Raw genomic sequence first — 19,611 nt, 5'->3', positions numbered from 1 at the left:
AGAAATTGAGCAACCTTTGTCACGGAGATCGAATGGTGGTGGTCCTAGTGGTATGGGGAGGGGACAGAGCAAGAGCAAGTGCTCAAGTCATGAAATGAGGAGATATAGCAGTTAAAAGTACACTGGGAAATTGAAGGTGAATTTGCAAAAAGAGGAGTGTATTAACAATTGGGCTTAGAGATATCACACAGGAAAATGACATTGAGCTAGCTGCGCAGCCATGATCTAAAACGATGGAGCTTTAGGTGCTGAATGGTCTATTCCTGCTCCTATGTTACTTGGGTGACTAAACTAAGATGTCTCAGGGCGTTGAATCAACAAACCAGTTCATACAGCCAAGGCAAGATCCAGTAGTCTCAGGATCCAAAAAAAATAGACAAACACAAGTCAAGCTTTTGTACATTGTCAGGCCTTGACTCGTGGCATTTTACATTTCTCGTTCATCTTAGTGATGTTGTTTTGCCAGGGAGTGTCATTCCTGTGTCATATGCTGTTGCTATGGTAGCCTTGTTAATCCATTTCCATTACTGGGTATTATGGACCTGACAAAACCCCATCAACATACATTAAGATGATAGCCTAGAGCCTAACTTCTGGTTATCTTGATGAGGAGAAGTGTCAGGCGTTGTATTCTGGATGCAATTCGATTAGTCTATCAGGCTTGAAATAAAACACTTTATTCAAACACCATAATTAAAATACAGACAAAATAAAAAGAAAATTGGCTTAACTCTAACTCTATTGAAATGCTTAAATATATTAAATAACAATTAATTGTTCCAATATAGCACCATGCCATAAACACACCCTTGACAAAGGCAAATTCAGTAAAACAGATTGAGAGAGAGACAATTCTAACAGCTTTTAGCTGCACCAAGAATAAGAGACTCCACATCCAGCTTCAAGACACCAGCAACTGCTACTGAAGGCTAAAATTAAAATTCTGATTCTGAGAGTGTGTGAACCCACCCGTTCAGGCTACTTCTATTCTTCTAACTTGGAAAAAAAATAAGGCCTCACAAGCCGGTTAATTTATTGGCTTTAGAGGAGACTGCTCATCACCTTGGTCTTGACCTTTCTTCATAAAACACCAGGACAAAATACACCTCTTAAAGCCACAGTATTGTCACATTGGGTTGCTGGGTCTGATGGTTGACCTGTGTTCTGTGTAGGTGATGTGTTCACCTCTTCCTGACCAGCTGTGTTTGTGGTTGCTATGGTACATCTGATGGAAATGAACAATCACATATGCATACTCAAAGTGACAACAGCTTCGCACTACTAAGTTGGAACTTGGCCTGGCTTTGAGATCGTCGAATGCTTGTACTCTGACTCTACTCTGGTAAAGATTCAACAGTCTTGAACGAGCAAAATTCAACTGTCTGTTATTTCCCTTATTTTTTTTAGAAAACTCATGATACAATTTCTGGCTTCAGTCACTTTTTTGGCAGTGGAAAGGTGATCTATGTGCAGCATGACATTTGACTTTGTATTGGATTACTTTCCATGCCTTTATTAAGTGGATTGCTATATGTGTGTGATTTGCTTGATATCTTTATGATTCCTTTGGTGATTTTTACTTCCATTCCATTTGACTAGGAATAGTGTAAAGACTGTGTGAGGTGTTGACTTTCACATCTTTGAAGGAATGAAGGAATGGGAGTCTTCACTTGTGAACTGAGGATCACTCAACGTCAGTAATGCCACAACAGCTAAAGTAGATTTTTAAAGCATTTAATAATCTCAGCAGTAGTCAGTGAAGTAATCTGGTCTACCTCTAAGTAGCGATGAGGATGAGGATATAATCCAGCTTCATCGATTGTCTGTATGGATGACTCCAAATGAGTCTATTTGGACTCATTAGAAGCACTGCACTGATTGATGTGGTCCTCAATTTTGCTGCTTTTTCTTGACCAGTAGAGTCCATCTCTTACTTTCTTCAGGCTTGGTTCATTGGTGACTGGCACAAATGCTCTTTAACATTGCTCCTCTCAAATCCTTTGTGCTAATTATTCTATTGTCTTTGTACAATATGCTATCTTGGACTGTCAATTCATATCTATATTTCCAATGTGCTCTTAAAGCAATAAGTATGTCTTTTCAGCATGAGTACAGTGCCTACATATTGCCTCTACCTTATTTTTGAGGGCTTCATTTTTGGATCAACATGTTCAGCTACCTTGTATAGGTCTGTGAAGGTCTGATGACATTTTGTGTTGACCTGATAGTCTCTCTCTCTGCAGTCCTCATTTCAAGTGAGAAACCACGTCTCAACTATCAATTTGACTGAGCCAACTTGTTGTTTGTTGTAAAACGATCTATTAGAATCTTCAGCTGCTTGCTACCTCTCCTGTGGCCATCTGTACCTGCTTGTTGTGCTTCTTTATTGCCTTACACTTGCCCAAATGATGCAGCTTTTTGTAGTGAGAACACTAGTTTTTCCACACTGGACATGCCTTGTTGTCTTTTACATGATGTTGTTGTACTGTTTGCATCCTAGTCTTTGTGAATGTTCTGCCCTAAATGCTTGGCAGATCTGTCAGCACAATGCAGGGCCTGGTCTGCTTTGCCATATATAAACTCTAGCTATAGATTTGCAACCTCGACACTTACACACTGGTTGATTGCTCTCCTGAGTGTAATTTATCTTTTCCCAGCAGATATGCTTTCACTTTTGGATGCTTATTCCTAATACAAACCCAACTTGAATTAGCTTATCTTTTAAACTGTGCAAATTCACAGGTTTCTGCAAGCAGAGTTAGCTATATCATGCACTGATCAATGGATTTTTTTCCCCCCACTTTGTTCCCTGGTAATGAATATGCACCATTTGTATGTAATTGTCACTTGGGCTCAAAATGTGCCTTCAAAGCTTTTCAAATTTCTGAAGTTTTTTTTCTGCAGAGATATTTAGGGTGGAATATATTTTCAAACAGTCTCCTCCCAACAATAATAAAAGTGTAGCAATTTGTACTGTTCCAGTTTGCTTAACAAATTTGTTGCTGTATAATAATTGTCATTGCACATGGAAGAATTCTGGTGCATACCAACAGTAACTGGAACAGAAGCTAAGTAAACTGATAAATAACCTAAAAATAAACAGATAAAACTGCTGTTTTGTTTTAAGCAGTAGTTTCACTATGACCTTCACACTTTTCAACATAGAGACACAGTATTCCGGTGCAGTAGCAGGCTATTCAACCCGTCATGCTTGCTCCACAATTCAATATAATCATGGCTGATCACCCAACTCCAGACATTGTTCCCACTTTCTCACTATATCCCATGATCCATTTTGCTCTAGGAACTATATGCAATTTTGTATTGTAAATATTCAACATTTTGGACTCAACTGCTTTCTGTGGTACAGAATTCCACAGACTCACCACTCTGGGTAAAGAAATGTCTCATCTCAGTCCTAAACTGACTACTCTGTAATCCTTATATTGTAACCCCAGTTCTGGACTCACCAGGTCATCAGAAATATCCTTCCTTTTTTTCCCCCCAAATAGCAGCTCACAGTTCTGCAGCTGAGCCATTTTATTCCATTGTGGACGTAGCATTTCTGACATTATGTTGAGTGTACAAAGCAGTGTGTTCAGCACAAGGAATTTACCAAAGAGAAGCTTAAACTGTCATCCTACAGGCTGTGCGCGACGTGGTAGAGGTTATATGACTACAGCAGACTGGGGCAGACATTTATACATGCTTGTATTTCAATCCGACAGTCTCAGCCTGGAAACGCCCATAAATTAATGGGACTATGAGTTGTTTCAACGAAGTTGCAAGAACATTTTTGAAGTGCTTCCTCTGCCTTCCTGGAAATTGGTTGTCACGATGAAGCTTTGAGCAGAGATTTTGTTTTGGAGATTCTGTTCAGACTTGTGGATGATGAGGTAGTACCTCAAAAGCTGGCGATGGTGGCCTCAGAGAAGTGATGGCCCTTGGAGAGCCAGTGGATTTGCAGGATTTTGCAGAGGCATTACTGGCAATACTTCGAGAGATTTGAGGTGAATGCTGGATAGTATTAATTTCTCTAGTTTATGTCGGAAGGCTACTAAAACTGCTGCCTCGTAGATCAGAAGCTTGAAATTGTGTTTAAGGTCTCAGTCATACAATACTGTTGTTCAGAGAGCCAAAGGCTACACTGACAAACTGGCTATGTTGATGTACTGAATTTTATTGTCAAAGTGTTCCCTTGCTGACAGGAGACTGAAAGAAGGTTTAATTCACATTTTTCAGAGGCTCACCATGAATCTTGATAGCTGAGAGGCAGTGTTATGCATTGGAAGCTGGCTAATCCAGGACCTTACGTCTCAAGCTCAAAAGTTCTTTGCTCATAGGCTTCTTGGATAGCACAACAATAGTTTCTAGCTTAGCCTCTGAGTTTATGCACCTGCAGGTCCTATCATACCAACTGACAACAATATGCCTCCTACGCATATCGCAAGCCACTGCTCACCATATGTAGTTGGAATCTGAATTCACCAGTAGTGTCCAACATCTCAAAGGCATCTCAACTTGTCTCAGGCATCTTTGTCAACATCTGAGGCCATATGCAACAAATTGAAAACAGATGCCACATAAGTTTTGTGCTGTAGATTAGTGGAATAGAACAATGTGCCATTTTTACGAAACTATATTTTGACACCACCAATTTCTGAGGCACAAGTGCGTAACAAGACACAAAAACACCTTAGTCATTTTGTGTCAATAATCATTTCCCCTCACCCTCAAATGAACAGATGATTAGGAGAAAAGAACTCCTTTAGAGAATGATAAGTCAACCAAGGTTCTTGCTTCTGATCGCTATATGGCAAGTCCTAATGTAGACTGCAAATGTGAATGTTGCACAAAACCAGCATCAGTTGGCAACTACTACACTTTGTGTTTGAAAATCCTGTTGGCTGTCACGCTCCCAGTTAAAGATTTCCTGTAATATTGAAGGGTGAACTACCCAAGAGTTTATAAAAATGATGCTTAGCAGTAGTCAACGCCTTCAGGACAGGGGGAAGAGGAAGCTCAGTGGAATGTACGGGAACGGATACTGAAGGCTTAAAATCAATAGCACTGAAAACACTTTTTAAAGAATACTGATAGTGTTCTTAACAATTAAAACAATTATTTCTACTGTTCTGGTCCAAAACCATTGCAAGCAGTGATATATACCAAGTAGTGTAATTACTGACTCAATTTACAACATGGTCTCGTCTTGACTATACCTGGAGCACAGGGCTGTTGTCAAAATTGTACGCACTGGGCCTCCCTTCCAGAGTCGAAAAGGCAACATTCCCTCCAGTGAGGGGCGATATATCACTAAATTCATCTGTGCACAACGCCTGCTGTTCATCCTCTCCTGTTCGGATAAACCCACGATTTTTTTTCTGGTACGTTTTCTCACATGATCCACTGTAATACTGGTAAGGTATCCAAGGCCCATCTTCATTAGTTCGTTTATAAATAACAAAACTCTCAGGCCGACTTGTGTGGAATTTCAATCTTACATACGTAATGTCAAATGCTTTCCCTGCAAAAGAAAAATGGAACAATTTAAGTTTTAGCAGACTTTTTTTTGTCCTTCAACATGTTAACAGCAAACTTAAACATATATTTGTACACTGCCTTACGATATTTTCCAAGCTTGTCTTCACCGGCATTTAAAATCCAAATATTTACTTTTGAAGCTCTTAAAGAGTAAAGTGTAGCAGCCAATATGCAGGTATCAAGGTCCCAGTAATTGCACAAGCAGGGTAATTACATTATTTCTTGAAAGTTTTAGCTGAGAGAGGAAAGTTGGCCAGTATACAAAAGAAACACTGCTCTTAAGTTGTAACCTGAAATGCATCAACCTGAATACAAAACAGACAGTGGGACTCAGTTTTAAATGTCGCATCTCCATATTGCAATGTCAGCTTAAATCCATGCAGGAACCATGCAAAAAAAAGCCACATTGTATACAAGTGCAATATCCATTTTTATCTCAGGGGTGATCAACAAGCAGATAACAGGAGGCTGGTGCATCAGCCAATCACTTGTGAGAACAATCTACAGGCCCCTAGCAGTGATTTCAATGTGAGACAAAGCAAAAACAAAAATATTGGGTTTTTCTGACAAAGCAATAACACAAAATGATCAAGTCAAACTGGCAATAATAGCGTACATAAGGAGATCACAGAATGCTTTTAAAATAACAGCATATTTTGAAACTTTAATGAGAGATTTTTTTCAAGAATTCACTCATGGGACATTGGTGTTACTGGTGAGCCAGCGTTGATTGCCTATTCCTCGTTGCCTTGAGATGATGATGATGATGAGCTGGCTCCTTGAATTGCTGCATTCCATGTGCTGCAGTAGATCGACAAAGCCGTTTGGGAGGGAATTCCAGGGTTCTGCCTTCTGACTGGTGTCATCTGATTTCAATCATCTGTCATTTAACAGTGTTCCTTGTGAGGAAAAGACAGCTGCTGCTCACTCCAACTGCACCAAGTTTTATTACCTCGGCTGCTGCATGTTATTTATATGCAATCAATCACACGCATTGATAAGTTAACTGGAAAGGCTGCCTTCTAGTAAGCATTCATGACATGCAGAGTTGCCTGCAAAATGAAAATTTCTAGAAACTTTATGCTGGAGTTCCAGGCATCTATGTGGAAGCTAACTGTTGGCCTCCTGCACAATTAAGCTGCTCTGCCCGCTGAAGATTCCCACTCCCTGGAGCAGCATAGAATCCTGTTCTAAATGGACTTCAAGTTCAAACCTGAATATTTTAATAGAACAGATGGCTACTGAACACAAATATTTATACTGGAAGGTTCTGACTGTGGCAAAGTACCAGAAATATTGCAACGTGAAATTGTTCATTCTAAAGTTGAATGCTTTGCTGTTACCCTGCTTGAGAGAGAATTGACTGGACAAGTGTTTGGCAGCAATCCATATTGTAAGCAAACAAAAAATTTGCACTAAACACAACATTAGAAATCTCCTTTTTGTAGCATTGTCGCAATGAAGTAAAACTTGCCACTGCACTTAAATTAAGATTGCTGTAAGGAAATGGGAGTACATTTGTGAAAGTGTACTGCTGAGTACCAGACAGCAATCACGAGCATTTAGTCATATTCCAGCAAAGTTGGTGTAGAGAGCAAGTTGAAATAATTTATTCCAAAATAAAAATCATACTATGTAAAAAAGACTGGCCAGCTTAGTGTTTGTTTTTCACTTTTATGCGAATAACACAAATTTATATTCATTCAAAAGCCATAGGCAACTTTTTTTTAAAATGCTCCACTGATTTCATATTCTGAGGCTAAAAGTATATTACCAGGTGGAAGTCCGCTGCAATGAAATTTGACTGCAATGATAGGTCTGAATAAGAATGGCACTGGGTACTGTGTAGCAATAACAAAAGTGTTAGAAGAATGCCAGTGTAATGAAAGAGTACTCATTGAAAGCAGAGGGTGAGGGAATGTTACCGCCTACATGGGGTGGATTTCAGGGGTCATTTTTCACTTCTATGCATGTGCTTTATCAAATTCTGCTTTGCATTTCATTTCCTTTCATTCTTCTGAATGATTTTTAAATGATAAATTTAGCCAAGCAGGTTGACTACCACCTTAAATGGTTATGTACTCTACACAACCAGAGCATTATGTTAAATTGCTATGGTTCTGTTTTACTTGAAAAGTAAGTCAGAGTCCGCAGGAATGCAAGTGTAAAATGATCAGCAGCTGTGACATCTGAACTTGTGTTGATTCTCATGGGACCTCCCACACTTGAATAACCACGTCCTATTTAAAATTTGCAGTGCAGGTTTTTTTTTGCCCAAAGCTGGTTTCTCTAGCTATCTCACTAAATGTAAAAGTGTAAGAAAAAGAAAGGATGTACCCACCACCAAACGTGAACAGTGAAAAAAAATGCACGTAGCTGCATATACAGTTCATCTATAGTGAAGGCCAATCAGGTGCACAATTTGAAACAAAAACAGGACGCTGTACATGGACCACTCCCACAACCAGTCCCCCAGCACCAGGAAAGGTTTTCATAAATCACGCACACAGTACTTCCACAATGGCTTTCACGATAGCCTTAAGACCAGTCTCAAAACTTTAACTAGCCCAAACCTGTAAAAGATAAAAAGTTTTTAAAATCAAAGATTGTTCACGTGCGATAATATGTAAACCCGAGAGTGAAACTTCAAAGGCTTCACATTAACATTGTTTATATGACTGAACTAGCAACTGCAAGCCAGAAACACACAACTTTATTTTCATTCAATTTAATTTTGGAAAAATGATTCTCCCATCTTCATAGTGACATACACAGATATAGTGATTTGTTGAAAAGCATGAACTGCTACCATTCAGACTTCTGATACTAGTTGAGAAGAGGTGTGAGATCTACTGCCTAAGAGCAAGAACCTCCCTTACTTTCTGTATCACAGAGGCATTGGTAAAATACTAACTTCAATTGTGTGGGAGCAACACCCACATTCAGTAATTACATATACATAAATGAAATGAAAATTTATGAATGTGAAAGGGCTTCCAGATCAGTAAGTGGACAAACACACAATGCTTTCTGCACTAATCACACCATTTTGCTAAACTGGAACAGGAGGTGGGAAAAGAACACAGGAAAAACAGATGTGAAAAGAAACAAAAATACAGTTTAATTGAAGCTTTGCCAAAAAAAGATGGGGATGCCACAAATCCTTAGAGTCAAAGGGAGGAAGGAAACATGGTTACTTTTTCAAGTCTGGTAACAATTTGATTGTGTTGGGAACATTGTATGTCTTTAGTATATTCATAAAGATATCCTTCAAATCATTTGCAAATTTTAAAAACATTGGGTGTTTAGGATTGTTTAAACAAAAAAAACAAATACGCTGACATTAAAAACTGAATATTCACTTTTCAACCGTCTCCAGCGTACAACAGCTGCTAAAGTAGTCAGGAAACGATAGAGACATGGTAGGAGTCAGACCATTGACCAGATTAGATACAGGCTGAATTGAAGACTTGAGATGTGATGGTATGAATAATGCATTTCTACTCCATCACACAGATGTCTATATCATTAATTCTCAATGTTGATCATTTGCAAGTTGAATACCAGAGAATCTGAGAAGAGGCATACAAATCTAGACTTTAAATATTTCTAAAATCATCATTTTGCAAGTCAAAGTTTTGATCCTCTAATGGAGTCGTCAAAAATACCAAGTACATGCTTCAAGTTTCCAGAAAATGAAGATTTTGTTGCTTTTATACTTACTATAGTATTAATATAAAGAACCAAGAAACTACAAGAACAGGAAAACAAAATCAAAATACAGCTGGAAGTCACCCTCTTCCCCTTGCTTCTACCCCTACCTTCCTGTGTTATCTTCCCCCACCCCTCCCCAACCACCCCTCATATATTGTCTCTTTTCTCTGCATCCTCCAAGATCCTGGGATGCTGCTCCTTTACCATAGTCATGGAGTACAGAGAAACTCCACAATGTTAGCTAGGAAGAGGCTATGATATGGAGCAACATGTGAACTAACCAAAACCACCCAAAAGGAATAACAATGAAATGTGATTGAAAACTTGAGATAGAAAAGAGAATTGGAAGTATTAACTCAAACTAGTCAGCCAGAAAGCAAAGCATGAGAATTAGAGGTAGCACTTTTGAATTTTTTTGCATTGTCCCTTACTTGACAGAAGGATCTTCTCAATAATGGCTTTCCGAATCTAGAAGTTTAAAAATGTTGTTGAACACCAAAATGGAATAGTTGTAATAAAGCTCATTCCATCTTTTGGTTCAATACATTTAAAAGCACAACTTGCTACTGCTTGCATTTTTGTAACTGGGACCTGTGTCACAAGTTAGTCTACATTTTTTTTTTCCTTGAGATGATAGTGAGCCCCTTTTATTTTGAACTGCTGCATCCTCTGCGGCACCCGATACACACAATGTTGCTAAGGAAACTGTTGGGTGGGATGGACAGGCGAAATATGAAACTAAAGCAGGCACTTATATTTTTGAGGTACCACTTGTTTGCATACCCAGTGCATTACATGCAAAAGGGAGTTCTCATTTTTGATGGTAATCACAAATATAAAGCCACCTAATTATGAATCCTTAAAGAACAAACAAGGTGGTTCACTGTAAAACCACAGCCGATTTCTATAATCAGTATTAAGTGAACTGGGAAAAATTGAGTTTAAATACCATTTCATGGAACCATGGCTACTGGTCTGTTCCCAAACTTTACCAGTGACCACTCATCTGTGGAGGGAACAGATCTAACCATAATCATCAGGACAGGGGAATGGAGGTTCAAGCTAGCAACAGTCTGTGCTCTATTAGAGTACAATGCCACAGCTGACGTTACCTGACCTACGGAAACTGTGTTTTAGCTTCACAGTTTTGTAGACAATGAGTCAAGGAGCTACCTCCCAAGTGGCAATAACTAACGTCGGTCTTTAGCTTCCATACTACATTCAAATAAGTAAGATAAATATCTATACAAAACACAGTTAAGTGTCCCATTAGATGGTAAAGAATCTGCATCACATCACTGTGGTTAAAACTCAACTGAAAAGCTCCCATACTCTCCACACAAAATGCACAATCGATAGCATCAGAGACGTGCTTGTCTGCACCAGTGTAGCAGCAATACACACCCTTGCAGCTCTTCTATGGAGACCGCACAAGATCCAATACATTGCCAAAACCTGTAAGCCCCCAGGTTTCTCAACTTGAGCAAGGCATTCATGCCTGGGTAATGGCGAAGGAAAACAAAAATCAGAGATACAAGTAACAATGAAAATGGATTTTGCAACATTGTTGTGTGCGTTAATTTTGCGGCAAGACTGCCGTACTTCACCACTGATTAATACTGCTTTGTCGGATCTTAAATAAATCTGCAAAGTACCATGCCAGTTCTGCCAAAGGGTGTGTCTGCTGTTAGCAGCAAGAAGCTTTGTTTGTCAGAAGCCGCACAGGGCCATTTACCAGCTTATTCATGCAGGTGGTTTTTACTTCATATGAAGTACAATTTGCTCATGACTCAAGTTAAGCAATCCCCAAGTTTCACGCCACTGCATTACCTACATCTTGACGGTGATCCCCTCCATCTCACCCCAAACTCCGGAATTGAGAAAAACATCAAATCAGTCACTTCAAACAGACTATTAAATGACACAGAAGATCAGAGGAGACAGGTGAACTTTGATGTTTCGGTACAAGTTAGTGCTGGGGCAGGGGGTGGGCACAAGAAGGAATAATCTTCCTTTGAAGTACTTTCCATGTAAACATGACTCAAAAGAAATATAAAAGCATAAGTCTTGTTCTGAATACATCAGGTGGAACAGTAAATACTAAACAGAAGGCAATATACAACCTTTCCATGACAGTTACAAAAGATTACATATTTTTCACTGCATATTGGCCCAGGAAAGGTAACACTAAATTCACCACACTCACCACCGTTAGTCCACAAAATGATCCAGCAATTTGTGAAAAAAAAGAGAGAAATTTGCTAACCGTTCCATTTTCAAGTAAAATTAAAATCATTAATTTCATCAGTAGGCTCCCACCTCAAATGTTAGGTATAGCTGGGTTTATGCAGCTAATACAAACTAAACTTAACACCAATTTTGGGTTGATAATTCATGTTGTAAGGATCCCACAAAAGGGGTGAGATATGATCATGACGTGCTATTTGATGTAGGAGGCCTATAAAGCAAACTGTAAAGCCTCTGCCCTGCAGGTAGTCAAACACACCTGTACGGTTTTTTAAATTCATTTTCTTTTCACATTCTCTTTATCTTTCTCAATCAACTCTATTCCCTCAACTGCTCCAGAGTGCAAGTCTGTGATACTTTACTGACTATTTGCAAGGAAATGTAAATAACATCCAAGCTGATTGAACAGGACCACATTATCTATGGAATACGCTACACAGAAAACAGAAATATTATATTATGTTACACCGAAAATCACAAATAGCATCACGATAGCAGCACACGGGTGCAAGGTGACAGTGCGCACTGCAAGTTAGTGGCCGTAAGCGGGCACTAAAAGCCAGTCATGATGGCAGGAAGCTGAAGGTTGAAACTATGATAGGACTGGAGCAGTAGTGAAAAGTCTTTTCCTTTATCATCCATTAATCAGGTAGAATTCAGAGCTGAAGTTACAACTACAACCAAACCTGTACCAATTCAGTGGATACTTCAACTCTCTTCTTCTGCTTTTTAAAAAAACGAGAAGATATTGATGCCATTTATTTAGAATTGCAACTATGAGGCCTTAACGACAGCCCTAATCTAAGAAAAGCACTTCTACAACAAAATGAGAAAACAGAAATAAGGAATTTCCCTACATTACAAAGGCCTTGCCATGCCCAGATGCATCAAATCTATTAACTTATTTTTCAAATTGGCACAAAAGTTTAAAAAAAACCTATGTGACATCATTCTTTATTGGCATAGATGCCACTCATGGGCAAAACCCCACTATCACAAGCCTGTATATTTTAAAGATGCAACAGCTTGCAATTTAAAAAAGCCAACAAAAACACTTAAAAGCACTATATTTGCAATACAGATTTTTACATCTTCACTTTTAGATGATAAGCAAGCAGTACAATATAATGTCAAACTGTGGTTTTCTGTTAGGACCGCAATCAGTTAGCAAAATTAATTCTGCATCAGTAAATAATTGATGAAAACTGACAGCCACTTTGGGCATTGAAGTGTCATGAAGAATAAAGTCCTCGATAATTTTTGACTGACTGCAAAAGTCCTGACAAAATGTCACAGATTTTAGATCAACCTAAAGTTCAAGTTAATTTCAGCATACACAAGCTAGAGACCATGTCATATCGAGAATAGCCAGGTGAAACACTCTATAAATGCACTGGCAGATGTCAATATAAAAAGGTATAGAATGTCATTTCACTGAAACTACCTTAGTTGAAGGTTTCTGAAGTTGGTTATTGCCTCTTTTCCAGTGAATCCTTCATAAAAGCACTTCTGGACAAACCTAAGACGTTAACAATTTATTATTAACACTTCACTAAAAGTTTAAAGCAACTGTAACAGGCCAACAAACTCTAAGTACTTGACTCTGGAACATGTTTTGGGGTGGATCATCCAAATTTCATACAAGCTGTGGCTTGTATCACTCAGCCAGTGTTCAGTATTTTGTGATGTACAGAAGTTATGTTCTACTAGAGGTCAGAAGGCTAAAATGTGTAAGTACAATTACCCAGAAGAAATCACAATACAACACATTGGCTTCTGTTTACTTTTGCTGTGGAACAATCATGCCAAAGAAGCTTCCAAATTGACATCCAAGTCACACAAACTTGCCAATGAATTCAGTGGTAACTGCAATACTACAGAGCTCAGTCAGTCAGTAGTGGTAAACTTGAAATACATCAGAAAAACTGAAACATTTACTTCCATCAAGTGCTATATCACAACAGGAATGAAAACTGCTCACTATATACCAAGACTGACAGTGGTGCCAGTGCAAATATCATATCTTATACATATGAGACTTACTCAAGAATCTGACAATGTGGTGCAACCCATGCAAGATAACCTATTTACAATGGGTCCAACATCCAATATGTTGGCATTATTTACCCAAAATGGTGATTACTGATCATTGGGGTAGACACTAGTAACTGACGTCAAACAACCACAGCCAATGGCCTACATGTCAGGTGTGACTTCCTCAGAAAGAGATCCCCCACCATTGATAGCTACTGATTTCAGCTTTGCTAGGCCTTGTTGATACCACCCTCTATCAAATGCTGCCTTGATTTCAAAGGCTGTCACTCTCACTTTACCTCTGGAATTCAGCTCCTTTGTCCATTTGAACTGAGACTGTCATGAGGCCAAGGCAGAGCCCAAGCTGGGCATCATTGAGCAGGTGCTGCCTGATAGCACTGTTGATGACATTTTTCATCACTTTACTGATGATCGAGAGCAAATTGATGGCAGTTATTGACCGGGTTGGATTGTCTTGCTTTGTGTGTGCAGAACATAGGTAGACAATATCGTTGGTAGGATTCCAATATTCAACAGTGCTGAATACCTTGGCCAGGGGAAGCAGCACATTCTGGAGCACAAGTTGCCAGAATGTTGTCAAAGCCCAAAGATTTTGCAGTATCCAGTGACTCTAAATATTTGTTGATACATGACAAGCGGCAAGTAACATTCGCACGACAAATGCCAGGCAAGTGACCACCTCCAACAAAGAGGCAACCTATCCGCTGCGCCTTGATATTCAATGGCATTACTATCGCTGAAACCCTCACCATCAACATCCTGGCGTTACCATTGTTCAGAAACATAACTGGAGTTGAAACATAAACACAGTAGCTACAAAGAGTAAGTCAGAAGCTAGAAAAACTGTGGCAAGTAACTCTCCACCTGATTCTGCAAAGCCTAACCATAATCTACAAGGCACAAGCAGGAATGTTATGCAATACTCTCAACTTGCCTGGATCAGTGCGGCCCCAACGATGCTCAAGAAGCTTGACACCATCCAGGACAAAACAACCGTGCAGACGCACAGTATTATAGTGCCAATCAAAGAGTTGTGCTCTGTCCTGTTTCTCCTGCAGAAGGGTGCTGTCACAGTGGTTTTATAATGTCTCCCTCAGACAGGCAGTTGGTAAACAGCTTTAAAGTTCTTTCTGGGTGCTTTTCTTAAATTAAGAAGAATCCTAAGTGGGTTGGGTCGGACCCCAAAGGACTTCAGTTTTGCTTTCATTTATTTGGTGGTTTTTGCTGACTCTTGAAGCTGAAACCTCGAGTTCTCTAAGGCTCAGGAGAAGTCTGAGACAAACAGGTTTCCTCTTAAAAATCAAAAAGGGGCAGATTGCTTCTTTCAGTGTTTCTTTCTACTGGACAAGAGAGAGACAGCACATGAGAATAATAACTGGGATGCTGAATTGCTTCTGCCAAGGGTTTGTTTATGGAATGCTGCCTATGTTCGAACAGCTGATGATTAGTGGTTAACAAATTCATCGTCTTAAGAATTTCAATGGAGTAAAGTTATACCAATTTTTTTTGTATTTTGACTGCATTGTAAGATTAAAATATGTTTTGATGTAAGTTTAGTGGTGGGCCAAACTGAATCTCATCTGGGATACACCACCTTACACTTGCCTTGTTGAAGAAAATAAAAGTTAGGAACCAGGCTATCTCCATTATTTGCTTCGGTGCGGTCTAGTCTGGTCCATAACAACAGGCATCCATTCCCTCCACAATCAACACTCAGCAGCAATTGCGTGTACTACAGAAATTCAAAAGATCTTTATACAGCATTTCCCAAACCCATGATCACTGCTGTCTTGAAGGACAAAGACAAATAAATGGGAACACCACCACGTGAAAGTTTTCCTCAAAGCCACTAACCAGCCTGATTTGAAATATATCACTGTTCCTAAATCTTGATGTTGTGGGTCAATCTACAGCAGGTGGACTGCAATTGTTCAAGAAGGAGGCTCACCACAACCTTCTCAAGTGCAACTAGGGACAGGCAATAAAGTTGCTGGCCAGCCAGCAACACATGCATCCCACGAGTAATAGTTTTTTTAAAAAATGTGGACAGTCAAACTGGTTGAAGACTGGTATGAGAGATGCTGGGGACCCCTGAAAGAGGCTGACATGGATCATCCACTCGGCACTTCTGACGACTGCTGCAATTGCTTCAGCCTTATCTTTTGCACTGATATACTGGGGGGTCTTCCACCATTGAAGATGGGAATACTCATGGAGCCGGCTGCTCAAGTTATTTAGTATTTTTAGTATGTTTCTCTACTAATTGCCATCCTGTTCATGAATTCCCTGCCCTCTGCAAGTGTAACAGTAACACTGTCTGCTTCCTTTGTAAAAGGAGATGTAAGAGAATTCATTCCATATTTTGGCCACGTGCTATTACACTGGGTCCCAACAGCTTTCTCTACCTAACCATTTATACTTTGTACACAGACTGAACTCTAAAATATTTTAATGCTGCCTGCTAATCTTTCCTCATTATGTGTGTCCTATATTCAATTTTTTGAATTCCCTCCTGCACTTAATATATCCCTCACTGTTATTAACCAAGTCTTGTTACCAATATTTATTGGAAGTCTCCTTGCCCAGTTTTGTTTCAATTTTCCTTAGTATACCTAGTTTGTACAAGCCAAGTTAATTCAAAGTTCACAAGGATGCCGTTGCCCTATTTGCATTACCAGCTCAAAATCAACCTAAAGGAAGCAAAGAACAAAAAGAGAAGACTATTACAAATGAACAGATGACAGGCTGTCACTGACATCCAGGAAGGTCAGCTTCCTCCATCCATTTGTCTGATCCAGGACCAATAAACCATTCTGAAGAAATTAGAACAATTATGAAGGTCAATTTCGTGTTTCTTCCCCAATCCATTATTTTGATTTAAGCCCAATAAACCATTCTCACCCATTACGGATCATATGACTTTTCTGCTGATTTAGATCATATCTAAATTGTTCCTTATTAATAAAGTTGACAAACTACAGTAAAATACTTCAGAATTGTCAACCACTTATTTTGGGTCGCATCTGACTACCATAGATAGTTGGCATTCTTTTGTTTCCGATGAATGCAAGCTGAAAGACTTGGGCAATGATTTTTTTCCCAGCAATTGTGGCATTAAAGGAAAATCTCATTCTAACCCACTGGTACCAACACAAACAAACATTGGCCAATCAACATGTATTATAGCTAGAATAAACTGTGTACTGTGGGGCTGTCAATTAATTAAATGGCTGGTTGCTGTTACCAACAAGGAATCTCACTTTGACATTCTGCCACAACACCAAGTGCTGACAGAACAGGTAAATTATACATTGCGTAACAAACAGTAATATTTTAATATTCAAAAATGTTTTGCTACCCTGAAGAACGCAATTCAGCCACAGCTTCAGATTTCCAGTTTCTGTCACATGAAAAAGTTATTTTCTACATTAAAAAGGTCACAGTCTTACCAGACAATATGACTGCTTTTTTATTACATACAGGTGACGAGGGGCAGTTTAATCTGAGGGTTACTAGGTCAAGGGGAGGGGTTGAAAAGGAGAATCTTTCAGGGTAACTCTCAGCTGGTGTGGGAACTGAACTTGTACTGCTGGCATAACACTGCATCACAACCAGCCATTCAACCAACTGAGCTAACTGACCTCTTTTCACAATTAACTGCAGTTATTTACGTTTGTGACAAATTATGTCATTCCTGTAAATTCACTGAGCACAACAGCTTATGTTTCTAATCTCTCAATTGTATTTGAGTCTCTTTAACTAGCAAACATGTTATTGAATTAGGGTGGTGGTTCTGTTTAGAAGCACAAGAAGAAAATGAATTAGCCACCCAAAAAGCTATGTCATTTTGAATTACCATATATAAATCAGATCTGGAGTACAAAGCTATCGATGATTCACATCAGAAGGAATATTTCTTTCAGCACAGAAAACAGCTGTGTAGCCTTGCAATATATCCAAACAAGTTCACTTTAACCAACAAGCTGTGAAAAATCACAGCTGTATAAATACTTCACTTTTCAATTCAAACTGGGTAATGCATTTGATTTTCTTAATTCACATTCTGTGTTACTGGGCACTGAATAAATGGATTTTGGCTAATGAAACTAATGTAGTGCATACACTTTTTAAAATGCTAAACAAAGCGTCAATTATTTTTATAGTGTGATAGAGCTGGGGTTTGCTGAAAGAATTGGGAGGAACAGAGGGAAAAGAATGAAATTTACTTGAAATTGGTTTACAGTTTATCCCCTTTCACTCTCATTACACCATCAGAGGGACTGCAACCTGAAATAACTGCACAGAAGCTGGTATTCCATCACCAAGTCACCCTTTGTTTCTGTACAGGACACTGGCTGCAGCTAGCCAGGTTTTCCAGCAATGTTTTTGCCCAGGTATGGTTCCTCTCTTTCACCAGGTCTGGAAATAATTGGCGTGGAGTCTTCTTCCCATCAGCAACTCCGCTGGAGCTATGTGTGTTGCTGTGCAAGCGGTGGTCCTACAACCAAACAGGAAGTAGGACAGTGTGTTATAGAGTGACACTTTCAGCTGCTTCTTCAAGCCTGCCATCAAAGTTTGGACTCTTCTTTCTGCCAGACTATTGGATGGATGGATGGTATGGTGCTGTCCTTATGTACTGAATGCCATTCATCTTCAGGAAATACTTAAATTCCCTGCTGGTAGATGACATTACATTGTCTGTGAGCAACTTCTAGAGTCCACTTATCACAAACGGCACTCACAGCTTGTTAGTTGTCATCCCCAAGTTTGCCAGACTTTATATACGTCCAAGCACTTTGAATGGGCATTCACATTGACCAGGAACACTGAGCCCACGAACCAGGTCCAGGGTTTACCTGGCCATTCCCACACATGTGGCGCTGCTGTTGGTGGCAATTTTTAAACTCTGGGCATGGCCGCACCAATGCGGCTACGTCGGCCACCAGATACAGCTTCTTGCTAGCATCTTAATTATGGAAACCCCTGGATGACCCTGTTGGAGTTTGGCCGTAACTAGCATCGACCTTAATTTGGGCCACTCACTCTTGCTCCCCAAAATAATGTGCTATGCTCTACAGTTAGCTGGTCTTACTAGGTCCAGAAAGGTTTCAGTACTGATTACAAAGGGCCCTTGTGTCTCCCCAACCACCACCAACTGTTTTAGTTTGGCCAAGACAAGATCTTTTTGTGCCCGCAATCCATATTGTCCGCAGTGACTGGAAGGGTGTCCAGGAAGTTTAAACCTAGAGCAGACTCTTCCAGAAGAGGCACCACCAATGCAGTACCTGCTAGTGGGAAGCAGCTCACGGCATTCGCATTAGCCATTTGGCTTTCTCGATGGTGATGTAACTTTTACTTGTGCGCACCGAGAACGAGGGCCTCACCACTGAATTCGCCAGAAGCTTATGGTCAACACCACCCTGTCTTCCTTCAGTAGCACCAGCAAGGGTTCGTGAACTGCTATGACAAATTCTCGTTCGATAAAGGTACTGGTGGAACCTCCTGGCACCAAAGATGACCGCCAAACCCTACTTCATTATCTGGGCAAGTTTGCGGTCAGCATCAGAAGTCCGGGAAGCAAACGCTATTGGCTGTTCCTCTCCATTGAGCCATCAGGTGAGCCAACACTACCCTGATATCATACAGGAAGGATACGCGTGTCAGTACCAACTCTCGCTTTGGATCGCAATGGGCTTAGATGACGATAGCTGCTTTTCACTTCCCAGCTATGCAACCATTTCCAAGGCTGACCATTTTTCAGTAGGTGTAAGGGTGCCAAGATGGAGGCCAGGTTACATATGAATTTTCCGTAATAATTCACTAACCCAAGGACAGGCCTAGGCTCCAATACAGATGTGGGAGCCAGGGCTCCTTTGATCACCCTCACTATCTTCCAATGGGTGTAACCTAGTTTTGTCGACTCTGTAACCAGAGGTGGTCAGTTGGGGCACCTGGAACACATTTTTCCCTTTTAAGGCATACGCTTGACAGAGAGATACGTTTAAGTACAAGGTCCAAGCTCACCAAATGCTTCTTATTGGTCTTCCCCAT

General features: G+C 39.9%; 1 protein-coding gene across 1 annotated transcript in view; it reads right to left on the bottom strand.

Moving 5' to 3' along the window:
• Positions 1-19,611, bottom strand: part of lamc1 (laminin, gamma 1) — a 232,771-nt gene that overhangs the window by 103,290 nt on the left and 109,870 nt on the right. The window contains exon 2 of the mRNA XM_048538920.2: positions 5,223-5,527. Coding sequence (XP_048394877.1) covers positions 5,223-5,527 — 305 coding nt within the window. The remainder of the gene's footprint in view (positions 1-5,222; positions 5,528-19,611) is intronic.

Source organism: Stegostoma tigrinum, chromosome 8 (assembly GCF_030684315.1).
Source record: "Stegostoma tigrinum isolate sSteTig4 chromosome 8, sSteTig4.hap1, whole genome shotgun sequence".
Lineage (NCBI taxonomy): Eukaryota > Metazoa > Chordata > Chondrichthyes > Orectolobiformes > Stegostomatidae > Stegostoma > Stegostoma tigrinum.
This window is presented reverse-complemented; position numbering and strand designations above follow the sequence as displayed.